This window comes from Carassius gibelio, chromosome B3 (assembly GCF_023724105.1).
Source record: "Carassius gibelio isolate Cgi1373 ecotype wild population from Czech Republic chromosome B3, carGib1.2-hapl.c, whole genome shotgun sequence".
In the NCBI taxonomy this organism is placed as follows: Eukaryota; Metazoa; Chordata; class Actinopteri; order Cypriniformes; family Cyprinidae; genus Carassius; species Carassius gibelio.
The window spans coordinates 27940615-27967490 of NC_068398.1; the positions used below are offsets into that span (position 1 = coordinate 27940615).

General features: G+C 37.8%; 1 protein-coding gene across 6 annotated transcripts in view; it reads right to left on the reverse strand.

Annotated features, from left to right (window-relative positions):
* Nucleotides 1-26876, reverse strand: part of LOC127952374 (histone deacetylase 5) — a 75372-nt gene that overhangs the window by 3930 nt on the left and 44566 nt on the right. For 4 of the 6 annotated variants that reach the window (XM_052550772.1, XM_052550776.1, XM_052550774.1 and 1 more), the window contains 23 exons: nucleotides 20927-21210; nucleotides 20704-20848; nucleotides 19526-19631; nucleotides 19171-19304; nucleotides 17053-17184; nucleotides 15835-15947; nucleotides 13711-13830; nucleotides 12767-13007; nucleotides 11258-11463; nucleotides 10899-11183; nucleotides 6416-6581; nucleotides 6140-6273; nucleotides 5451-5571; nucleotides 4906-4955; nucleotides 3056-3163; nucleotides 2867-2922; nucleotides 2563-2650; nucleotides 2328-2447; nucleotides 2135-2232; nucleotides 1794-1912; nucleotides 1334-1467; nucleotides 896-980; nucleotides 87-243 (listed from right to left, as the gene is read on the reverse strand). In XM_052550772.1, the coding sequence (XP_052406732.1) occupies nucleotides 87-243; nucleotides 896-980; nucleotides 1334-1467; nucleotides 1794-1912; nucleotides 2135-2232; nucleotides 2328-2447; nucleotides 2563-2650; nucleotides 2867-2922; nucleotides 3056-3163; nucleotides 4906-4955; nucleotides 5451-5571; nucleotides 6140-6273; nucleotides 6416-6581; nucleotides 10899-11183; nucleotides 11258-11463; nucleotides 12767-13007; nucleotides 13711-13830; nucleotides 15835-15947; nucleotides 17053-17184; nucleotides 19171-19304; nucleotides 19526-19631; nucleotides 20704-20848; nucleotides 20927-21210 (3202 nt within the window). The remainder of the gene's footprint in view (nucleotides 1-86; nucleotides 244-895; nucleotides 981-1333; nucleotides 1468-1793; nucleotides 1913-2134; nucleotides 2233-2327; nucleotides 2448-2562; nucleotides 2651-2866; nucleotides 2923-3055; nucleotides 3164-4905; nucleotides 4956-5450; nucleotides 5572-6139; nucleotides 6274-6415; nucleotides 6582-10898; nucleotides 11184-11257; nucleotides 11464-12766; nucleotides 13008-13710; nucleotides 13831-15834; nucleotides 15948-17052; nucleotides 17185-19170; nucleotides 19305-19525; nucleotides 19632-20703; nucleotides 20849-20926; nucleotides 21211-26876) is intronic. The other 2 variants (XM_052550775.1, XM_052550771.1) reach the window with 1 other exon arrangement.

Sequence of the window (26876 nt, forward strand, 5' to 3'; positions counted from 1 at the left end):
CGATTGGTTAGCGGTTAATGCAGGGCTAAATTATGTATTAAAATGGTCTACAAAACAGCGGACAACAGGCTGTGGAGTTGCAGTACCTGCTGGTTTCTGTGGAGGTCTTTTGCTGATCGTTGTCCACAGTGAGAGATGCCATGGCGGTCAAAGTGTCTGCCTCATCCTTCTCCCGTCTCTGAGCGTCCAGTAGAGATTGACCCACTGTAGGAGCCAATCTCTGCAGAGACATCCAGTGTTTACCTACAGATCAAGAGAAGAAAAATAATGATCTAGATCGTTACTTCATCAAGATCTTATTACAGTTAATCAAAACTATATATATATATATATATATATATATATATATATATATATATATATATATATATATATATATATATATATATATATATATATATATATAAAACATAACTGAAATAAAATATAACACTTTATTTCAGCTAGTTGCCAAGGCACCATTTCAAATTTTAGTTAGAAAATTCTAAAATAGTCAATTCAAAAAATGGCTACAACACACAACAACATGACTAAAACTTTACATTTAAAGTGAAAATGGAAAATATAAATGCCATGGCAGCACAATGAACCAATAAGCTTTATAGAAAGTGTCAAATTGTTATATAAGATGGCATTTGGCATGGATGGCACTTTGGACGTCCCGAGTTCGAATACCGGCTCGCAGACCTTTCCAGATCCCACCCCACCTCTCTCTCACTCACTTCACTTCCTGTCAACATACTGTGCTATCTAAATAATAGGCATAAAACGCCAATAAATATATTATATAAGATCTTTAAAAATAATATATAATCGAAATTTAGATAAAAGCGTCTGCACTAAATGTAAATGTAAACAATACGATCTTAGCCAAGTTTTCTTCTGTTTCACTTACTCTGAATCTCAATGACCCTCTCTAAAGAGGATGTGGCTTTTGGACATGGTTTCTGCTGAAGCACGGTCAGTGGTAGAGGATCCAACTGCAACACACAAAAAACATGACAAATACAATAAATCAACTCATTTATGTTTATTAAAACTCATGCTCTGCTAATATTCACCTTGCTGTTTTTATGTTAGGGTTCCAGAGACCTTAATAATGTATGTGTAAAAATATTTAAGAAAATTTGATTAACTTATTTATCCTTTGAATTGTTCAGATATGGTCCTCTGATCTAATTGAAACCAATCTGGCAAGTATTAACATTTTGTTTTATCACAGAGACCCCAAAACAGAACATGAGGGGTTAAAACGGAAACGCTGTTGAGTTATGCAGCTCAAATATAATAAGATCATGTACTGTTCAGATGTGTTTGAATGAATGATGGGCACCTCGTCTCCAAGCAATGCAGCCACGCAGGACTCTGATGCGTCACAGATGGCGGTGAGGTCGTGACCTCCTTCCAGCGCCAAAACCACACGGCCACCAGCCAACTTCATCAACTGCTTAGTGAGATGGCCAAAACCTACGCAGAGAGCGAGGAGCATGCTGGGTAATTCATGCTTTATAAATAAACTCTAAAGCCTTCAGCAAACCTTAACGCCCAATTTGAACAGAAATATAGGTTAACAGTGAAAAAGCCTTCCATACTATTGGTCTAATGTACTACCAGTGTGACACCAATATTTACTGCTCCCCCAAAGCAATGTCCCAGAACAACCGAGGTAGTCCAAGTTCACATAAATAGATTTTTTTTGTGTATAATGCAACGCATCTATGCAATCAAGGGGCACAAACAGCATTTGTGTCATCTGACCTTTGATACTGGAAACATAAAAACAGCAAACTCACATTTGGCGGTGACATTATATCCACCCAGGGGGGACTGATGGCCCTCCACAGCGTCAAATCCAGCTGACACTAGCACCACATCCGGGGAGAACTCGTTGGCTATGGGCATCACCACCGTCCTGCAAGCACACGGACAGCAAGACTCTGATTTACAAACAAATCTGCAGCTTTATACCAGTGTAATCCAGAAACTAATTTAATACATTTTTAAAAGAGCAATCGCTTTGATGTCCTGCCTCAAAAAAAGCATATTTTTTATACTGAAAGTGGGGCTATATTTTGTATAAGGTTTCTTCCATTTTCTCTATTTCTCTCTGACAGACAGGAAGTGCGGATCTCACCTGAAGGCAGTTAGATACTCCACATCACCCATAGGTGGCTCCACTCCACCTGTCCAGGCAATGTTGACATTAAAGCCCTCTCCTGGACCTACACCCACCTAGAGAGGAGAGACGGTCAGTTACAAAGAAAAGACCAGTCTGGTCATGTGACTAAAGGAAGCAACTATTCCCACAGTGACTAAAATGTTGTTACCTCCTCGGGAGCTCCGCTGCCTGGGAAAAAGTTGCCATCGTCATAACGGTGCAGGGAAATGTACAACACATTGGGGTCATTATAGAAGGCCTGCTGGGTCCCATTTCCATGGTGAATATCCTAAGAAATGAGTGGTTTTGTAACACTGAGTTGAGTCTGATTTTGTTCTCTGCTGTACTATTAACGAACAAATTCTCGTAACTGTAGCATCCAAAGCCCCTCCCTAAAATCTCACCCAGTCTATGATCAGGATCTTGCCCACCCCCAGTTTCTGCTGCAGGAGTTTGGCAGTGATGGCCACTGAGTTGAAGAAACAGAAACCCCTGCCAAGACACACACAGAGCAGTGGACGTTATTCATGTGAACACACATACACCATTTATCCATCTAGATAACACAAAACTCACTCCAAGACACCGAAGTCCATGCATCAATCATTAAAATGCATATTTGGAGTAAATAATTTGACGTACACAAATTTCAATGATGCACTGAAAATATTGTTTTTTTTAATGAACTATTTTACACAGACTACTTACATGGCGGTTGATTCCTCCGCGTGATGACCAGGAGGACGGACCACTGCAAACCCGTTCTGTCCATCAAACAAACACAGAAGAGAAGGGAGATGAGGACCACGTAAGAGATGTGATATAATATAAGCACTGAATATTCATGCCAGAACATCAATTAAACATGAAGCTGTGGTAAGAGAAGTAACTCTGGACCTTCAGTTCTCCAGCAGCCACTTTGAATGCCAGCTCAATGACGCAGCCCACCGCCATCCGGACGGCTCCTGACGAGTGCATCTCGTTCCACACTGTGTCACTGTCCACCTGAAGGCCATTCATTCTTGTTAAATACTGCCACAAATGGGTGAACTCAGAACTGATCCTATTTACTTCTTTAAAGTGCCCCTATTATGCCATTTCATGCAGTGTGTAATGTAGCTGTATGTGAATGTAAATGATCTGCAAAGTTGTAAAGCTGGAAGTGCACGATAAATAAAGTCATTATCTCCCAAAATAAAGAAATGACTCTGTAGAGCCTGTAGATTATTAATTCGAATCCCACTTCTGTGACAGCTACACGACACAGGGTAATACATTTGCATAATGCACGCCGGGTTCTACACTGGCCAGCCGCGAACAACTTGACTCCGTTCACAAACACGTCATTCTACTGACGACTGCTTCTCTAATCTGCGGGATTCACAAAACGCTTGCGGTTGAAAGATGGATCAGTATCCTGTTTATTTGGACCAGCTGCTCCACTGAATCGCAACCTGCAAGTATGATAAATAATAGCTATTTTCTATAGAACGTTCAAAATACAGAACTATTAAAATAGGTGTATCGTTTTCCGACACTCGCTGTACGCCGTAGACCAATCACAACAGACTGGGCCATCTGACCAATCAGAGCAGAGCAAGTTCACGGAAAGGAGGGGTTTAGAGAGAATTAATCTTTGAACTGCTTTGAATGAATCGTTTGAAAATAGCTGGAAAATGAGGTGATATTAAATGCATATTTTGAGAAAACAAAAGTGTTTTTTTTTTACCCTGGATGCATGTAATCCTATTGTGGGAGACTCCAAAAAACAATATTAGGAACCGTGAAAATAACATAATGGGGCACTTTAATATAAATGCAGGACAATTCATCAGTGCAAAACCTCAAGTAGTAATAATAATAATAATAAATGATAATAATTTTTTTTTTATATAATTAATATATTATAAAATGTTATCATTTTTATTATTGAAAAGTTGTATTTTTTTAATAGTACACTTTAATAATAATGATTATTATTTAGATGTTTTATTTTATCATAGTATCTGTATATTTATTATAATATATAATGTATACATTCCAATCTAATCTAACAATAATAATGCAATTAAAAAATGATTTAATAATAATAATAATAATAACAATAATAATATATTTATAAAATTAATATATTATAAAACACTTATTATAATTTAAAGCTTGTTTTAGTTTAATATTATGCTTTAATAATTATTATTTTTATTTAGATGTTTAATTTAATGATAATATATCATGTATATATTCCCATCTAATCTAACAATAATAATACTAATTTATTTAAATTAAGATGAAACATTTAATTAGAATTATTATGTTTTTAAATATTTAATGTATACTTTCATAACAACAACAACAACGATAATAATTTTGAGGTTTTATTATAATAATAATCTAAATATTTATAATAATCTATAATCTAATGTAATAATAAAAATGTTACATTATTCAAAAAGATAAAACTTCTAGACACTACTTATTACTACTACTAATAATACCAAGTACCAAATGTAAGTAAGGTTGCACAAGAAATTAAAATAAAACAAAACAATATTAACTAATAATATAATGGCCTACTTTTCATAACCCAAACAAATCCTAACTGACATATTCCTGCCTGCATTATTTGCCAGAATATTCTGTTTTGTTGGTAAATGCCTCTATAATTTACAGTTACATATATTGTGAATGCCATTTCATTCTTTATGAAAGAAGTGTGATGACTAAACGGATGACCAGACAAAGCTTACCCCAATGCCTCCACATGGTAGGACTGCGTACATTTTCTGACTTATTGGACCTAGAAAATCAAAAAAGGCAAATCAGAAGCTGATCTGAAGGAGTGTTATGTTTAGGCCCACATCTGTTGTTCACACATTATCTATTCAGCTAATGGCATAATTGGCTATGCTAATTCAGTCTGGAGGATGCTCATTGGATGACGCTGAGGCAACCATCATCTGTCTCGCTGTTCTACAAAGAGCACTCAAGGTCGAAACAGCCTGCACTACTTCACATAAAAGTGGAGGAGGTGGAGTGATGGCAACTCTGTCCGCAGCTGAACCTTCTCACACACACACACACACACACTTCACTGGTGACTCAGAAGCGGGGGTGGGCAAATGTCTAGAACCTAAAAAAAGCCTAGGCGTCTGTCAAAGGAGATTTGCTTGAGCAAGCCATCAGATTGGAAGCAAGCAAGGGAAGCTTTTTGTGGATAGTGTACTAGGAGGAGAATCCTGTTTTAGTGTCCTAAAATCAAGACGCATCACAACAGAGAGCTTCTAAAACACACCTAAAAGTTTCTTGCTGTCCAGCTTCTGTCGGTTCAGTGGACTGGTGCCGTAGAGCAGCGTGTGGTACTCTGAATGCACAGTTTGGATTTCATCTAGTGTGGCCTTCCTTCCCCTGATCCTCTGCACACAAACAAACACAGAAGCACGTTGAGGTAACGTCTATGACTCACCAAAACATGAATGAGTTTATGAGATTATATATTTTTTGTGTGTGTGCGCGTTTAATTAAAGATTTTTAAAATCACTTTGGTTCAGAGTCATAAATTATGTTTCAGATCTAATGATATTTTCATGTTTATTGATGTTAAATTATATTATAAAACATGCTGCTCAAAAATATTAAACAATAGCGTACACTACCATTCAAACGTTTGGGATCAGATAGATTTTTTTTAAGGTTTTTAAATAAGTCTCTTATGCTCAGCAAGGCTGCATTTATGTAAACAGTAATATTGTGAAGCACTATTAGAACTTCAAATAAATAACTCCTATTTTAATATATGTATATTATTATTATATATTATTCCGGTGACGCAAAGCCAAATTTTCAGCGTCATTACTCACATGATACTTCAGAAATCATTCTAATATGCTGATTTGGTGCTCAAGAAACTTTTCTTATCATTATCAATGTTGAAAACAGTTGGAAACTTGTTTGGCTGACCCTTCCAGCAGGTGGCGCACTCACCTCACAGCGACCAAGCAGCCCTGTTTCCTGGAGCCTGGACCAAACGCTCTGAATGCGACCGGCGTGTTCGGGATGGATGTTGGTGTTCCCACATATGCACTGGTGCTTTAGCATGAAGGTGTCGTACACCAGTCCTGCAGAGAGAGGGAGGAGATTATTACAAATAAAAGTCTAGCCAGTACAAATATGAAACATGAACTGAGATTAATCTATTATGCATATTGTCTTTCAGATCAATTCTCAACTATGTGACTGATAGACCGCAGAGCAGTGTACCTGTCGTGAAGAGATGCTTAATGGGAACCTCGTTCAGGGGCGCTCCTTTAAGACTAGAAGTGACGGGGGACGACTGTGCCCTTCCCAGGGGTCTGTGGGGCATTCCAGTGATGGACAGAGAGGCCTGGAACACATTCAGTTGCTGCACATGCTGCTGGTCCAAATACTGCGGAAAGAGCACACAAACATTATGAATTCAGTGCCGCTCATTTCAATTCAGTTTAGTTCAGTACACCTTAAATCGGTTCTGTTCAGTACGGTTTAATTCGGTTTAAATTAGTTTTGTTATGTAAAATTTAAATCAGTTCGTTTCAGTGCAGTTTCATTCAAGTTTTTAAGTTCTATTCAGATCGGTTCCTGTGAGATTTTCCTATGGGGTTTTATAATGTTTTTTTTTTTCAATTTACGAGTAAAATAAAGCCTGTGGTAAACATAACTTGACGATATGTTTACGTTTTGTTCTACAATGTAAACTGCACACACTCACAGCCCAAACGTTCTTATCTAGTAACTTAAAAAAAAAAACGTTTTCAAAAATGAACATAACTGATTCAACTGACGAGATGCACCCCTAAAATAGATTTAATAAAATTAGGATCTTGGATAAATTTTATTTTATTAAATTTTTTATATAAGATAAAGATGTTAAACTTACAAAACTTACATAATATTGCTGTGGCAATTAGCTGAAAGTAATTAAAACTACTAAAACAAAATAAAATGAAATTCTAATTTTATTTTATTAGATTTTTCACATAAGATACATATAAAAAAACTAACTTACAAAACTTACACAACAATATTGCCTTTGTAATTAGCTGAAATAGGTTTAAGTGGAAGTAATTAAAACTATAAAACGAAAAACTTAAAATAGTTAAAATAGTAATATATAAAAAACGAATTAAAAACAAATATAATTGCTTAAATGAAAATGAAAACCTAAACATGAAAAAGAGAAGCTAATTCAAAATACAAATAAACTGTGTAATTGTATATAAATAAAGAGTAAGTAAAGATCATAGCAGACTAAACATCAGTCCAAGCACACGGTCTGGACTGTCTCACTAAAGAAAGTCAGCAAACATTTGCCAAAAATCTCCTGCAGTAAACAGCCTCAGAGTCTGCTTTATATCAGATGAGTAGAATGAACGTGTGTGTGTGTGTGTGTGTGTGTGTGTGTGGGAGCACTGAGACAGCAGCCGCTGATGCAGGACAACGTGCGATGGAAGCACATGCGAGATGATGGGATTCATACTAGTTGTTGTTGTTTTTTCCTGTACGAGACCTTGAGATTGAATGTATGCCAGCACACAAAAATTTTCACAATTCCCTTTTTCGTACCAACTCCCTCTTTATTCGAGACGCTAAAGCCATGCAGCATCTGTCTCACTCACTATGGCAGGTGACGGGGGCTCAATTTGTATTCAAGACACTCAGGCAGACAAGCAGAGGCACTCACACACACACACACACACAAGGACATAGGTGGGGGTGTTTTAATGAGAAGGAAAGGCCAGCTAGGGTCTGTGACTGACCGAAGTGACAAGGAGTGTTTCGTGTATCGCTGCCTCAATGGTGACTGCATGTCACCACACAACAGACACACACAAACACACACACACACTGCGGTGTGGCACGTCACCCTGGTGGGCTGTGATTGGGTGTGAAGTGCAGGGCAGTGAAGGCGGGCGGGGTCTGGAGGAGGAGATGAATCACCAAGGAGAGATGAGTCAGAGACGGTCCATTCACGGGGGAGTATATGTGTAGATGTGTGTGTGTGTGTGTGTGTGTGTGTGTGAGTCTGCCGCTGCGCGAGGAGGATGCAGTCTGAATTCTAATGCTGTGCTCTTTTGAATTTTTTTCTCAATGATTGCAGGCAGAGTGAGCGCGAGCGAGGAGGAGGGTGTAGCTCTTTTTTCAATAACTCTCTCTCCTGCTCATTCACTTTCACTCATTCATTTGTTTTTCCTTCCTCCCTCTCACAACACAAGTGCATGTTTGTGGGGTCTGTGTTAAGATCAAATTGAGCTCTTTTCCAGGATCAAATCTGCCTGGATGTCATGCAAATGTATGGGCTGGAATACATAACAGCATGAATCGCCGCAGTGGCGCTACACACACACACACACACACACACACACACACACATACACACACACACACACACACACATATATAACAAAATGACGAATAAGAATTGATAGATCAAAATAATGCACATTTCTCAATCGATTAATTACATATCACAAAATTACATGCACATGAGGCACAAAAAATCCTTATGTATAATAAATTTTGTCAGTATAGTGAAAATAAGTACTTCGTAAAATATTAAGACATCGCTTTAATGGTAAAAACATGGTAATACCATGGTACTCTTAAGATACAGAGTTATTATTAACTTAAACGAAAACATTTTGTTGATTGAAATAAAACTGAAATACTGCAAATAGATGAAAATTAAACATTAGAAAATATAGCATATTACGACATTACTAATAATTAAACAAACTTAAAATGAAGACTGAAATGATAAAATGTACTAAATATATATATATAATAATTGTATATATAATAAATGTAATATAAAAATCAATTCAAAATATTACTAAAAACCATAATAGCATATAAATCAAATTAAAGCATAAATAATATATAAAAATATAATACTGATACTATGGTATTTAAACAGTAAAAAAAATAAAAAATGCCATGGCATTACTATGATAGTTATGTAAAAACAGCAACAACAATAACAAAAAAGAATAACCATTGTGCCAAATCCAAAATCCAATGTAATACAATATAACTTTTTTTTACAAGATAAGAATGAACCTATTCTGTAAAGTTTTAAAAAGCGCTATAGTACAGTGCTTGTATCAGATGGTAAAACCATGGTACTTTTTTGCAAGATAAATCTGCTCAAGTCCAGCTCTTTGGCAAATATTGATTTTACACTTCCTGAACAAAATGTGAGTGGTGCTTGCCACTATTGGCACCGTGAAGCTAAGAAGAGTTTTTAGAGCTGTGCTACGTGGCTGCTCGCTGGCTCAAGTCACAAAAGCTTACCTCTGCTTCCCATGTGCTAGAGATTCATATTAAAGTTTCATCATTTGAGATAAATCCCCAACTACGGATGAGCAATAGTAAAACCTCAAGGCTAAACGCCTAAGCAAGCAGCACTTACTCGACAAACTTTAGCTCTCGGAGGAACCCCCACCATCGTTCCCAAGTCAATTTCACTGCGTCTTCCTATCTAGCAATTATTTATCTGTCTCTCTTCTCCTCTTCTCACCCGCTCCCCTCCTGCCTCCAGTAGTGAGTCACTGGTGGGACGAAGAGAAGAGAGCAATCTTCCTCTTTAATCCCTCCTTTTCAGGGGGCGAAAAAGCTGCAACCGCTCTGGTTGAGAGGGATACCCTCGATCTCCAGTCACCAAGCCCCCGCATGTGCGTCCCAACACTCATCAAGAACTTGCCTACGCACTTCAGCTCTCGAAAAGTGCAGTGACAGAGTCATCGGAAAGACATTAGATGCATCTTAAAAGTCTAACGACAACACAAAAGCCACACAGTGGCTTCTAGTTCGATAAATACAAAATAATTCATTTAAGATCCATCTTGTTTCGTAACAAATGAGGGTAAGCTGTGTTACGTGCACAGGTTCTGCACGGTGACTCATGCAGTGACTACCCTGCTCTTCCATAACTGAAATTCACTCAACACTAAAGATGAAGAATGTTTCTGAATGTGTTGAGAGCTTTGCATGTTATGCAAAATAGAACGGGGATGGGGAAAAAAGATGATAAAGGAGAAAGGGGTAAATATAGAAAGCCGTCTTAACGTGATAAACAAATAGTAAACAAAAGGTAATTGCAATTTCAGAAGGGCAGTGATCCTTAGAAGCCCGAGAAACTAAAAATACTATGCAAAAGGCATGTTGGCAGCTCTGTGAATTACTTTAGAGGTGAAGTGTGTCATTTCTTTCTATCTGAAATAGCAGTGGTGCAACCTTGGTGTGGGGCTAGCAGTTTGTTAGACAAGTTCAGGAAACCTGGTTAAAAATAGTCATTATTATTTGTTGCAATTGACCATCTGCAAAGAGTTTGATTGACAGGCGATCTGACCAATCAGAATGCCGTATCCGCCATCTTGCCCAACTAGCAAATCAGTCAGGAGAGTAGATTAACTTTGGTGGACTTAAACTTGAAAAATGTTGTGCATTGATGTCTAGCCACGGTTGTGATAAAATATTTTCTGATGTTCATTCATGTTTATTTCATGTTTTAAGTAAATATGAAAAGGCGATTGGTTCACTTGGCACTTGAACTGAGGGAACACAATAATCTGTCACGACACATTAAAGACCCTAAAAAATAATTGAAGATATTTATTGATGAAAATTTTTTCAGGTTTTTACAAAAGGGTCAATTCTGTTTTTTGTTTTTTTATACTTTCAATATAAAAAAGCTATAATTTCTCACCTGGCCATAGGGGGTGCCATCTTCATCACATTCCCTCAGTTCAATGGCTTCATCTTCATCATCTTCTTCCTCCAAGTCACTTTCTGTGCTTTCTCCCTTCAACGGAACCAGACGTTCTGAAGGGGGTGTGGTCTCGCCAGAGCTCTCTTTCTGTAACCCCTCCCTTACAGGATCAAGGCCCTCCCCCTGCTCGTCCTGCATTTCTGCGGTTTCTGTAAGCTCCTCCTCCGTCTCCTCGGGGTGCGTGGGAGGCTGCCTTGGAAGCTCCGCCCCTTTGGAGAGGATCTGAAAGGAGGTGGAGCTTATTAGCATTTTGCTGCTAAATAGCTCGAACAGCATCAAATATCTGATCCATATACCTTATTTAGCTGGTAGTGTTTCTGTTTCTCGAGGAAGTGCTGGTGCTGCTGTTGCATTACGAGGTGCTGCAGGGCCTGTGGTGTTTGAGGCAGGGGTGCTGATTGGGTACGACTCAGCGGCCGGTGCCTAGGCAACTTATTCACTGTGCGCATGTTGTTGGACATCCGCTCACCCGTTACCAGCGGAGATTGCCCATACATAGGAACTGCGGGATAAAGATCAAGATGAAAAGTGTAAGCTGTTACACTTACACATCAAACTATTTTTAACATTGCTTTTCTTGTCAACTTGGTATCGTGGTACCGTGACTTTGGACATTCATTGTTAGCACACTGCAGACCTGAACTGTAAGACCTAAAAGGACAATTACTTGAATGTAGACTGTCTAGCCATACAAGTTTAATTTTGCACATAGTTTTTTCCCACGGCAAAAATTTGCATAAAATGTCTTAGTTTTCAACTTATGGTGAGGCAACAGTTTGAAGAGAACATTGCAGACCAAATCAGTTAAACTAATCAAATGTATAAAAGCAATGCATATTCTCCACTGTGTAAATTAAATATATATTTCTAAAACACAAAAGTGATTTAGACTAGAGCCGTGAGAGATTTTCTCTTTTTTGTTGTTTAATTTAACATGATTGATGCATTATTAGACTGCTGTCACTTTAAGAGCTGAATATAACAGAATATACTGTTACACATTTTTCTGTCAGCTGTTTGATTTCACTTAAAACCTACTGTAAATTACTTTGTTTACATGGTGTTTACACAGGCATTTTAACACATAAGTGTATTTAACTGTTCAAGGCTTATAAAGAGCCAAAAACACTCTGGCGCTCTATGAGCACCGTCTTCACGTATGTGCCTCTCTGACAGCACTCACAAACAGTCTCTCAGACAGTGCACACGTATAGCAAAATTATTTCTCTTTCGCTGCTAATTGCATTTCAACTGCTTAAAGTCACTTGTTTTTGTACAGCAATGCTTAAAATTGCATATAAACAATACATTTTTATGACCATGTAGTAAATGTGTAAATGCGATAGAGACGATAGTTGACCGATTTATATATTTCTGCAGGTTAATTGTGTCTACCAGTATATCTCCAACCCCTAATCTGCATACTTATGTAAAGTATGTTTCTTGCCTTAAGGCACTGACAAATGTACATTTACATACAACACATTCACATTTATGCATTTATAGCTTTTTGCAGTGCATTGAGGGTAACCTGACTGTATAGTGTGAATTTATGTCATTCTGTCACCGATGGAGTTTCAGTTCCTTGCCACTGTCGCCTCTGGCTTGTTTAGTTGGGGACACTTAATTTTCAGCGATATCTTCGACTTGACTGAACAGATACTATTTAAACCGAACTGAGCTGGATGATGCCTTTTTGCATTATTGACATACTATTTTCCTAATTAATTGCTGTTCAGTTGCTTTGTCGCAATCTGTATTGTTAAAAGGGCTCTATAAATAAAGGTGACTTGACTTGTGAGTACCTGCGAGAATCGCGCTCTGTTGACGAGCCTGCTCCAGCAGTAGGACGTGCTGGAGCAGCGAGGAATGGCTACTGTGGCTATTAGAAGCGGATGGGGGCTCGGGGTCAAGGGGTGCCCCGGTGGGAAGGCACGTCGGCAGGGACGATGTGCTGATGAACTTCCCTGTCAGTGCCCCACCTTGACGCAAACTCTGGATTGTCTGCCGCTCTGCCTCCTGCTGGCCACTGAGTTTCTGAGGAGCCTAGAGTGGAGGAGAAGAGAACCAGAATTTACTCTGCAGGCATGGGAACAGTAAGCTGCTTAAAGCCAAAAGCCTAAAAGGCTGTTTTCTCACTGGATTTGATTGCTTGGTCCAAACCAGAACCAGTATGATTCCATCCCCTTTCACATTGTACTTTTGGGTCACCACTGTGAGAGCTTGTTTTATACCAGAGGTGTCCAATCAGCTTCTGAAGGGCCAATATCCTGCAGAGTGTAGCTCCAACATGTCCCAACACACCTGCCTGGAAATTTCAAGTAACCCTAAAGACCTTGATTAGCTGGTTCAGGTGTGTATTTTGTAATTAGGATTAAAGGTAAACTCTGCAGGACAGTGGCCTTTTCAGAGGACTGTACACCAATGCTTAATACTATAATTGTGACCAAGAGTGTGCAAAGATGCAAACTAGGCATCTTTAAAAGTTACAATTTAGGACAAATAGCATTCAAACCAACTGTAGTGTAGTTCACATGAACCGTACCCCGAGAATAGACTAGGGTTTGGATCAGTGGTGTGTTTCTTCTGAAAAGCACTTTCACATCAATCAAACTCTTGAGTCCAGATCAAAAGCTCTAGGGTAAAAGCTTCCTAATGATCTGGCAAGCCCACCAGGGTTCAGCCTACACCACTTGCTAACTCTGAATCATCACCACGAAGCCAGCAGGCTTTAGCTGAGGACACTCACCGTGATGTGCGCGTTGGCAGGCAGTCCAAGAGAGATGTTGGGCAGAGATGGAGAGGTGTAGAGGCTAAGGGGACTCGGTGTCCCATCTCCAGTCAAAGACTGATGCAGAGAACGCAACTGCTGTCGAAACAGAAAGGGAGAGAAAGACGTTGAGTCCCACAGGACAAACAGCAGACCTATATTTCAAGATGTACACTTCAAACAGCACAAAGAGCACGTTTTATCTCAGGAAGGCATCCCAGACGAGGAGTTTCGGCTTGACTTGATCACTTGAAAGCATTCTTCTTTGGAAATCCTTACTGAGTTGTGTCGAGCAAAGCAGCATGTGGGAATGGATTGTCTGTATTTGGGACTGGATGAGCGCCACTTGAAGACGACAACAGTTCCAGTTGCCACGTTAAAGAAATGAGCTAAGCAGTCATAAGAATAATTAAAATGTTTGTTTTTTTCTTATTTCTAAAAACTGAAAAAAAAAATGTCCCAAAATAAAGCGATGTGAGAAACGTGGAGGTGTTTGTTAATACTGGTAATCCCATCATCTGACCCTATACTTGGAGCGCAGCCATTTTCAAAGCCAAAGAACAAAAACTAATGGATCTACTTTACAAGGCAACGGTTATTCATCCCAGAAGACCCAATTTAAGCCTTCCATTATAAGTTGTTCATACAATGTACGTCATTCTCACTCTGACTCAAATGTAACACTACGAAAAGACGAGGAAGAAAAAGACAAAGCGGACATTCCGTGGCAGAGCGCCCTACCTGCAGCAGAGATGATGTCAGCATTCTATTCTCCTTCAAATGTATCCATCACTTCTCTCCAAGCTGTACTGCTAGGCTACAGAGGCTCTGGAATGGCGATCTAAGACTATTTTTGGAGAGTGGTATGCAGCCGTTGCATGCCGGACAGAGCTAATGAAGTGATTCTTAAGTCATCTCCACTGGCGCCCATTTGAAGGGATTTTTTTCCCCTCTGGTTGATGAGACAAACTCCAGCACACTTCATCCTCATCACATCCACTGGCAATAACCTAACGTGTTAAAAAATCTATACAAAGGGATGCTAAAATCAAATGTTTTCTACCCTTTTAAGACAACAGAGCACTTAGTCAAGACTCAACACATTATGTGATGAGGTTCATCAAACCTCTTCAGCAAGCATTCCAAATTCCCCAAAATGTAAACATGGACTGCGATAAGGATGGCATAACCAAAAGCAAACAATTGTATTTATAATAAAAATACATAATCACAACATTCATTGACAAAAATAATGAAAAACATTAGTTATTTCAATAAAAATAGTTTGACAAACATAATGAAAAAATAGTTTAATCCAAAGTCATAAACTACATGTAAACACTGTAAATGACATTATTTGTTTGTTTTTATTCTATTTCCAACTCTATCTATTAACAAACCATTAACTTTTAATTTGCTATAAACGCTAATTTACTTCTTATTAATATACAGTAAGGAAGCTGTTAAATTGCTAAGTAGGTATTAGGTAGGATTAGGGATGTATGGTTATAGAGAATATGTGCTTTATAAGTACTGACAAACATCCAATGTGTTAATAATAGGCATTCTAATAAGCAAGTTACAACTAGATAATAGTAAGAATTTGTCTTTAAACCGAAGTGCTGTTTGTTTTGCATTTAATATGCCGGTCATCCGAAATGAAACACAATCTGGCTCATTCAAATTCAGCGTTCACACAGCTTCAAGCCCTTTGTTGCATGAGCACATCCACTTTCATTCTCTCTTGCTCTCAAGGTTAAGGTGATCCTCAAGGCTAGCTGCTTAGCATGCAGGGTTGACCCCAGGCAGATTCCTGCTGTCCATCCAGAGCAGCTTTGGCCATTCTTGAGCCTACAGATATAAGTCACCGCAAGGCTGACTCTCAGAACATGTGTGTGTGTGTGGGTTTTTTTCTTCAGGATTTGCATACCAGTGTTATCCCAGGCCATCACAAGGCTCTGCGCGATAGATTGTTTCCATAGAAACAGTGTCATTATCTAGGTGAAGCCAATTTATTGTCTTTTTTCATCCCTAACCTATTGAGAAGCGAGGGGAGTGCGAGAGCAGAAGAGAGCTAAACGTGTAGGGGGTTAAGTCTCTCACCTCAGCGTGGATGTTTGGGACGGACCCGCTGGAGCCATTCTCGGCAATGGCACAGTTAGAGCTGTTCGGAGAACTGGGACCCGAGCCAGGAGCACTGCTGCACATAGAGGACACTGAAACACACACACACACACAGATTTCAACAATCTCATTTTAGCTGCATCGTTAAAAAACATAGCTGATGATTTCACAATATTCTGTGATTGATTAAACCATTTTTTATGTACCAGCAGGATGTTAAACTGTTCCCTTCCTCCAAACAGCACAGGAGTCACACAATACCTATGTGTTTATTACTTCTGTTCGCAAATCTTCACACATCTGATGGCAGTTTGTTTTTTTAACAGGCTTATTTGAACACAACTCAGGTGCTGATATATGAAGGTTTACATCGCTTTCACATTGTTTACATGCTTAATACACAACTAATGTTTATTTAATTTATATTATTATTTGAATAATAACGTTTTCTTTGAGTCTAACTAAATGGTGCGAGAAAAATAAATCAATAAAAATAATGAAACAAAGGTAAATAAGTTCAAATTTACACAGTCAAATTTAGAGAATTGTGGAGAAATATTGCATTGCAAATATTTTCTGTATAATATTTTAAAGATATTTATGGGCCACATCACAAAATACACACACACACACACACACATACACCTACACACACACATACACACACACATATATACACTTATAAATACACATATATATTGTATTTTAGCATCTCTATAAATATGGCCAATGTGATACGCATCTTGATGCACATCCATAGCGGTGATAAGAGAACGCACTTGAGAAACAGTTTAGAGAGAAGAAAACAGTCTACATACAAAACATTAGTCACAAATTATTATTTCTAAATAATAAAAATATGGAGCATCTACTAATAATTATATATAAATAAACAGTTTTTTACCGATGTAAATATGTTAGAAATTATGCATTATGATACACATGCCAACTTGCATCCGATGCACACTTTTCATAAATATAATGTAAATACTTTTTAAAAATATATATGTTTTATTTAAATATATTTAGATGCCTTTACAATTTAAAACAGGGGATCTGTCAAAGAAAGATCATTTTATTTGGACAGTTTTTAGCATAAAACCAGAAAAAGTAGTTCTCAGTTCAAACCTGTTTAAATACCTGTTTTAACACTCATGAGGTTATGCAAACAGTTCTGAATTCGCACACATGGTTTACCTGAGATCTCAATCGCCCTTTTCTTGAAGGTGCTGATCACAGTACCATCTTTCCGTCTCAGAAGTGGGCTGCTCCTCCTTTCAGCCACCTTCTGTTTTAATCGCGAACGTACCTTCAGATTGGGCTCAGAGGCTGAACAGAAGAGAGAAAGAAAAAGATTCAATCACTTAGAAATGTAACAGCAAACCCAGCATGATTTGAGATATCATTTAAGGGGAGTGAGTTGCAAAGCAAGGTTCATTATATAGGGGCTTCACCCTAAGTATAAACAATTACAATAGTCATAATTCACTTAATAACCACCACTAATGAGGGTTTGCATCTGTCACTCTTGTGCATCAGGACCATGGACAGCAACCGCCCGTCCATGCCCATATCTCTTTCTCTCATACACTATAGATAAACGTTATATTTACAGCGTGCCGATTTTATCTCTTGTTGATTCCGGAGACGCCGAGCCAAATTAAACTAATTGAAGTAAAAAGGGATTTGAAAGAGAAGAAATTGGGGCAATCATCCAAACAGGCCGTGTGTAAAGCGGCTTGACCGAGCCCTGTGTGTTTTTCTGGGCCCCTTTGTGCGTCACAGCCTCACTGGGCATATAGAGCCAAAAGGACTTTAGCCTCTAATGCTATCAGTGACTTTAGTATGGATTTAATTAGATTTAAAATAAAAGTGTGAGACGAGGGGGAGGGGACGGGATGGAAAGACACACACTAACTGAGGGCACGTTATGTAAGGAGATTGCTGGTGTGTAGCCATAACAGTGGTAATAAAGAGTAAGCGCTTGGCCCACGGTAACAGACCCGTCTGCCATTACTTTATAAGTGCGCTGAAGTCCAAGCTAGAGGGCATGTATGTGTGTGTGTGTGTGTGTGTGTGTGTGTGTCTTCCTATCCTCCGGATGGTATATGTGTGTCAGTTTTATTATAGAGAGCTTTATAAAGCAGTGTGGGTGTGACAGTTTAAAAGATAGCAGTGTGTAAAAGGCAGATAGCAGATGTGTGTGTGTGTGGGGTGGGGAACAAACTCACTGAATCTGTGTGGGAGTATTGGAGTATGGCTGGCGGCTGTAAGAGTGAACAGCAGATGACCAGCAGTACTTTGAAAAAACCCTCACAAATATAGTCGAAAACATGTCAGAAATGATGTGAGACGACGTTTGAGGTGGCTCTCTGTATTTGAATCTCTCATAAACAGGCTAAACTGTGCTTTTGCTTTAAATCTGATGATGACAGCAGGTTGTGTGAGGGGTAGATTGCAAGGTAGGCAATGATAAATATCATTTTGTTGTATGAAAACGGTTTTCTTGCTAATATTAATATGCGGTGCTATTATAGTTAACTAGAACCAAAATATAAAACAACACACACACAAATATGTAAACAAAAAATTACACAATTTTTAACTAAGATTATAGTGAAAACAAAGAAATTATTTGATTATTAACAAAAACTATAATAGTATCTCAAGGGTATTAAAGTAACAGTGCTCTGAGGTGTGTTTGTGTGTAGGTCCGCTGTTCTGATGACTCATTATGACTCACACCTGCAGACTCCTCGCTTCATCCCCACACACACACACACACACACACACACCCTTGCATCTTCTGTGAGACCTCTGCAGTGCTAAACAGCTCAAACTTCTTCACACAAAACCGCTGGTGACTCCAGAACAGCATCATTCATGTAGAGAAGGAAAATAATCATCTAAAGTATACACGCAAACACTGATGCATTGGCTTATTCAATCCACTGATGTTTATAATGCAGCGTCAATGTCAATAGCTATTATATGAATTCATTAAGATAACAAAAATTGTCATTTTCTTTGAGAAAAAACAAGCGCTTGAAAAACAGTAAAAGGACAGCGATTACTGGTAAATTAATAATAGAAACTTATCAGTTAATAGCAAGAAAGTTCAAAAGAGCATGTGTTTGAAATACAAATTTTGCATAACATTATAATTATCTTTAATGTCCCCTTTGATAAATGTAATGCATCCCTGCTAAGTAAAAGTATTCATTTCATTACAAAAAACAAATCCTACTGAATTGCAGTGTAACATTTACACAGTTAAGCAACAGTTTATTTCATATAAACAAGAAGCCTACTCACCGGTCTTACGGAGAGGGAAGTCATCCTTGCCTTCATAGGACCCTAACAATGAGGGGAGTTTGTAGGAGGGCGGCGTGCCCGGTGTGTTGCTCTGTGGAGGGGAGCCCTGCTCCAGGGATGCGTGGTGAGCCCCCCTTAAAAAACAAAAAAACACAGTCCATTACAAAGACCCATCCATCACAACTCAAATGAGACCCATATCCTTTCACCATAATGTGGCATGATGTAGTATCAGTTTGATCATGCTATGAACGAATTCGTTTTACATCATGCTGCAGGGAAATAGTGCACATTGAACCTGTCTTTGATATATTAACTAACAGAAGAAGGCTGAGCGATATGGACTTTCTCTCACCAGCACTTCTGGGGGAAGGAATGGTTGAGTCCACCGGGACCGGGTTCCTTCTTGCTCAACAGGAACTCCTGCAGCTTCAGTTTGACCTCAGTACTGGCGATAGCACCTGAGAACAGAGTCAAAGGACATCAGAAACACAAATATGCATCGGTGTCTTTATCTGTGTGTATTTGAAGATTTCTAAATAGTTTTTAGTTCTTTGAAATCAAAGATGAATTGTGATCAAAAATAGAGTAAAAACAGTCATATTTTGAAATACAGTAGTATAATAATTTAAAACAAGTTTTCTATTTGAAATCACATTTTAAAATGCATTTTACTCCTTTGATATCAATGCTACATTTTCTGCAGCCATTACATGACATCATTATCAATGTTGAAGATGGTTTTCTGCGCTGCTTAATATTTTTGTGTAAACCGTAATATGAATAAACAGGACATGATTAAAAAGTTCAAAGGAACAGCCTTTATTTGAAGAAGAAATATTATGTAACATTATAAATGTCTTTACTGTCACTTTTGATCAATTCACTGTGTACGAGCTAAATAAAAGCATAAAGTACTTTCAATAAATAAATAAAAACTTACCAAATTATTTAACTGTACTGTATAACTGATCCAATACCAAAAACAAATAGTAAAAAAATAGTTATTTTAATTATTAATAACAAAAAATACGTATCTTTATATATATATATATATTTTTTTAACTCTACCGAGTCATGTGAATGCTGCACATAATAGCTGCCTATGTGTGCACTTATGAGGTTACTACAGTATACTATGTAGGCAGGTTACAAGGTTTTGAAAATGATCTAATATGTTAATTTTGTGATGCAATAATGCCTAGTTCGGCACTGTGTCGTTTTTAAGTGTAAACAGCCAAAGACAAGGAATAATAGAGCAATTTGTTCCTACTGTGCCTAAAGTACTTCAAGGGATTCATGACAGTGTGTAATTATAGCAGCAAACAACAATAAACATCAACTATGTACTGCTCAGCAAGGTGATTACTCATTCAACCAAAAGGTGAACAGTGTACTTAAACTATTCACATTTTGGAAATCAGCATCAGAATAAACAACAGCAAATGATGAGCGGCGACTGTGCGGTGAAACGAGTTCACTGTAGATCTGTTGTAGTGCATATAATGGATGGATTAATGGAGCAATACGCACTCTCTTTGCCCTTCTCTTTGTTCCGCAGCATGAGGAGCTGTTGCTCCAGTCTCTGCTTCTCCATCTCTTCGTGACGTTGCTGTTCCAACTTCCTCTTCTGCTCCAGCTCCTGCTGACGCTTTGCGGCAAGGATCTCCTGCTGTTGCTGTTCAGAAAGAGTTCACAAGTCAAGCATCAAAGTTCAAGGAGAAGATGTGTACAGAGAGGACAGAAAGGGCACTACCTTCAGATGTTCCTGTAGCTGCACTTCATGTTGGCGGGTCAAAACCTCGTGCTGCTTCTGGAACTCGGCGAACAGCAGCTGTTTCTGCAGCTCTTGTTGTTGTTTGAGCAAGAGCAGCTCGTGCTGTAGCTGTTTTTCCCTCAGCGCCGGGTCCACCGTGCTTAGCGCACTCAGACGCGGGTCCGTACGCAGGTCCACCGGCCCGCCGCTGCCTCCACCCTGATCTCCTCCACCTCCCACCGGACTCTGCATCCCAGAGGGGAGCAAGGTCTTCACATCCACTGCTGGAGAATAAATCAAAACTGGCTAGGTCAGTAAACTTAAATTAAAATGTTATATGGACTAGTGTCTGTGAATATTAAGACACAAAAATGCCATTCAAACATGAATCCTGCATGTTATGCGTGTCTCCATGTGAATTAATGGCGCAGACGTGCGGTTTTGTTTACTACACACATACTGCAGCGCACTTGTGATGCTTGCAGTGTTTTCAGGCTCAACATATCTGTACAGGAATACAAAAACATAATTTCCAGAGCTGCTCTGAGAGTCACTTTAGGAGCATTTTACAATTTAATAAAAAAAAAAAAAAAGGTTGAAAAAACGTAAAAGGTATTTACAGCATCTCATAAAAATTAAAGTTTGGTTTAACTTGAAGAAACTGTGACAAATATATTATTTAAATGTAATGATAGTACTACTACTAATAAAATTATTAAAACTTTATTTTTTTAAGGAATATTTACTAGAGAATTATTTACCAGAATTTATTTAGCAGAAAAATGTAAATAGACAACACAGTATATCTGAAAAAAAAAAACTAAAAACATTAAATTAATTAGAGTTGCTTCTGATCATTAAAATTTAATGAAAACATTAACATTTAATCCAGAAAATTAATGGAAGAAACATAATTTGGTTAAAATGTGTGTTTCGTGATTTCAGTTACACATGCTTTTTTTAACCATTAGAACAAAAATAAAATTGAAAAAAAAAAAAATGTAATTTTGAAAAAAAAAAATCAATACTAGTTTATTTAAGGTAACAATGAATATCTTCTCCTTAAATACATATACAATGTACGTGACAATTATATCATAGACTGCTTCAGGACCTTATTGAGAACCAAAATGAAACAAAATATCTTTAAAATTCAACATTGGGTCAGAAATATTTTGTTCAATGAAATAAAAATTTGTATTATTACTTTATGATAAATCTTTTGCAAAACTGTAAATGCCTTTACTATTTTAAATAAATGCTGTTCTTTTGAAATCTAGTCATCAAAGGAATCCTAAAATAGCCTAAATGTATCACGGTTTTCACAAAAAATAAGTAGCAGCATAACTTTTTTTTTTTACACTGATAATACGGAGATATGTTTCTTGAGCAGCAAATCAGCATATTAGAAAGATTTCTGAAGGATCATGCGACAGTGAATACCGGAGCAAACCCAAAACATTTGCTAAACTGTGTGTATGTATATATACCTCTGCATGGTTTTCAATCATGTTTCCTCAACCTCTCTGTTAGTACTACTTAAAATAGCATGTTGACACATAAACTTACAATCAGTTTAGAGCACACAGTTACATAAGGAAAGGCCATGGGTGCATTTGCAATTGAGACAGTACTATATAGTTCACGTACGATGCATCTGTAAATGTTGGGCTGACATTTGTCTTTGTCTGCCCATGTTACCGTAACCAAGTGTGTGGGCTTAAATGTTGACAGGCTAGTGGATGCTGCCGTCTTCTGCATCACGAGCCAGTTGGGAATTCATCCAACTGAGCCAAACCAGCTTCACCCAGGAAGCAAATCATAGAAAAATACCAAAGTTGGTGTAAAATCAGTGTAAAAGGGCAACAGTCATGAGGAAAAAGTAACAGCCAAGGCCAGCATTATGGTAGGGCTCTGTACTGGTGATGAGGGCATGGCGTTACATAAACTAGTGGGGAAACCAAGGTGATGTCCTGAGGCTTGTTCTAAAAAGCAGTCCAACCAATGACTTGTTCTCCATCTCTGATATTTCCAATAGCACCACTAACCTAAAACCTGAGCTTCCCAAAGCTTCTCAGCAAATGTTTTTGGCACAGGTGATTTACTAAAAAAGGCCCTACAAACCCATCATTTCTGATTTTGTTGGTGTTACTTGTTTTTCTCTCTTCACATAGTCTTTTTAGTTTCACTGCATTCAAGGTGGCATTAATGAGCTGTCATGGGGGTAGTGATGTATTTTCTGCCTCTTGCACAAGTTAGTTTAAGCTCTCTCTAAAGACATTCAGTCAGGGAAACAGAGCGCTCCCATTAATGACGACCAGGTCAAAACAGTTTCCGAACCTTAGAGCGAATCAAAGTAGTGCATCTTAAAGGTGCTAGGGAACAAATAGGGTTTGCCTCTTTCTTCAAGACCAGTTTTGAAGATCTGCTTGGCACTTTATGGATTTGCATTACGAGATTACATGGGCTGCATCTCAATTCACAAACTATAGTACACATTCAAGTTACATATATCAACAATATTGAGTAATTTATGGAATTATCTATGAATTGCTTTCTGTAAAATATCTTTTTTGGACTTATAAATTAAGTAATGGTGTTAGAAATTACTAGAAATTATGTATTTTTGTGATACTTTTTGCATTGACTTGCATGATTTATACCTATAATTTATACCTATAATTGCAAACTATGATGACATTGCTAAAAATGCTATCAGTTATTTCAAAAGATTACATGCGTCATAAGTTGCATGGTTTTATTTGTAGCAATAGCTAAAAATACATTGTATGGGGCAAAATGATAGATTTTTCTCTTATGCCGAAAATAATTAGCTTATTAAGTACAACTCATGTTCCCTGAAGATACTTTGCAAATTTCCTACTGTAAACATATCAAAACTTAATTTCTCTTTAGTAATATGTATTGGTAAGAACTTCATATGGAAAACTTTAAAGACAATTTTCCTAATATTTAGATTTTTTGCTCACTCAGATTCCAGAAATTAAAATAGTTGTATCTCGACCAAATATTGTCATATCCTCACAAACCATACATCAATGGAAAGCTTATTTATTGATGAGGATGGATGAGGTATATATTTCAATTAAGTTTTGTGGTCCAGGGTCACATATAGGATTGTTTTATGATAAATATGTAAGGTAACAGATAATAATTTAAATAATGTACTTGAACATACAGTATAACTTAACCTATAAACATAAAAGAGTTGTTGAACCCAAAACATTTTGCACTTTCACTGCACTTTTGCACTTTTTTGTGGCCTCTGTAAAATAAATCTATATTTGGAGCACATACAGAAATTTGGGCTAGTTTTGAGAAAAAATTGAGCAGGTTTTGTTTTGAAAATAGCATTCGATTTGTTTTTGCACAGCCCTACTTCATTATTACCATGCATATATATTGATAAAAGAAAAATAACCAATTTGGGCCAATACTTATGCAAAAAACAGACTTTGTCACACTATAAAAACAACATTACCTGGCCATTACATCATAAACGATTTGAGATGGGCTAATTTAAGTCTTGCATACTATTTATGACAAGATACTCTGTGAATTTGACAGCCAAACATTTAATTTTTTAAATGGCGGTGAAGTACTTTAAATTCTTAATGTACACTTATGTAATTTTTACTTTAATGCTTAATATTGGAACCACATTTAAGATAGCACAAAGCTATACTTTGTCTCTTTACATGCCAAAGAGACATCAGGGTGACCTTGAGTCTGCAGGGAGCTCAAGTGTGAGGTAGAATAGCACTTTGCGAGGGTCCCTCACCACTGAGAAAACATTAACCCACATGTCACTCAGACTTTACCGTCACCCGGCTCTCCCTCCCAACATCGGCTAAAGTTTACCAACATGCTAATGATCCGGTTTCTTTGCTGGATGCCTGGCGGAAGCGTCTGGCTTACATGAAAATCAGATTACTCCCTCTTTATCAGTCAAGGCTAAATATAACCTTCCTCGCACCCTCAGGCTGAACGACTGTGTCAAGCCTTTGACGTCAGAGCTTGGCCGGTCGAGGTCGCCAGGGCTACCGCTCCTGTTACTGACCAGATGAGCTTAGCATAGATTTCCCTAGACACCTTGTAGTCTTCCAGGAGAAGAACAGGGTGCTTCCCATATATGAAGTTCAACGGTGTCTGCAACAAATATCTCAAAACTTTAGCTAATGAAGCCCAAGTGCTAAAATAGTGAGATTATGGGTGTATCCACATAAAATGCAGAATCTACAAGATACAAAGATGATTTTAAAGATGGGTATTGTGAAATACTAAGGTAATATGGGCTTCAGGGGCTGCATGCAAAAATAAACAAGCTGCGGGCACACTGTAGTCACTAGTCACAATGCGAAACTAGAAGACTTAACGATATTGTTACTACCATTGATATATATACACACGTAGATGCCTCATTAGATACTGTTTCTATGGACCACTATAGGTAAGCTGTCCGCCATATTGCAACGGTCAACTTGACGTCATTCACCATAGTAATATCACTGAATATTCAAAATATGCCACAATTAGGGCTAATGATTTTGGTTAATATGCATGAGGGAGAGAGAGAGAGAGAGAGAGAGAGCAAGCAAGACAGCGCTCCTGTAGTTTGAAGACTGTGAATGCGCGAGAGCGCATGAAACTTTGGTGTTTCGCCCTTTTTATATCGTGTTTAATGATTTTGATTAATATGCACAAGGGAGAGAGAGAGCAAGAAGCGCTCGTGTTGTTTGAAGACTGTGAGTGCGCGCGGGCAGCCGGGGCTCTCTCTCGTACGCGCCCTGTCAGGCACAGCGATCAAATAAGGCATTGACAGCCGCCAAAAAAAAAAAGATCAATGCAGAAAAACCCCTGGATTGGTTATATAACGTTGGACAGAATGTTAATCCGGCCATCGCGTATATTCAGCGCACATAAGGTAAACGTTTTGCAAACGTTTTTTAGAGAAATAAAAACAGGTCGATGAATCGATGCGCATATTTTGCGTCGACGTATTTTTTGTCCCAGCCCTAGCCACAATCCTGCACAGAATTGCTCAACAGATGACAACAGATGTTTTATCAACATTTTAATGAAGACCCTACAATAACGTATAGTTGCTTTCAAGATTTTCTTGCAATATTGTTGTACCAGTAATACAGGTAATTTTCATACATGAATTGCGTTCAAACCCAGATGCACAACAATAACTTGACATGTGCTGACTTGGGTTAGCTATTATTTGAGGAATTCTGTTTATAACAGGCTATTAAGTTTGTACTTGAGTTTGAATTCAGAATGGGATTTGATTGTTTCATTCACAGATTAAAGGGAAAGTTCAGCCAAAAATTACTCACCCTCATGTTGTTCTAAACCCATAAGACTTTAGTTCATCTTCAGAACACAAATTAAGATATTTTTGATGAAATCTGAGAGCTTTCTGACCCTGCATAGACAGCAACACTACTGACACGTTCAAGGTCCAGAAAGGTAGTAAAGATGTTAATAGTCCATTTGACATCAGTGCTTCAACTATAACGTTATGAAGCTATGAGGATACTTTTTGTGTGCAAAGAAAACAAAAATAATGACTTTCCATTCCGAAGATGAACAAAGGTCTTAAGGGTTTGGAAAGACATGAGGGTAATTAGCTAATTAATGACAGAATTTTATTTTTGTGTGAACTATACCTTTAAGAAAAGGTACATTTATTGTTAACACAGTCCGTTACAAAATTTTAACTTAATGGAATTATGTATTGAACACATCCCTATTTATGAGCCAGTTCTTTAAATAAATCACTCAAACTGATCTGAATCAGTCAAACTAATTTGAAGGTGTCCTTGTTGCAAAATTTCATGTCTGTCCATATGCTATTTTGTAAAAACAACAAAACAGAATAATAAATAAATTAATATTTAATGAATATAGAGTGAGTGGAGTA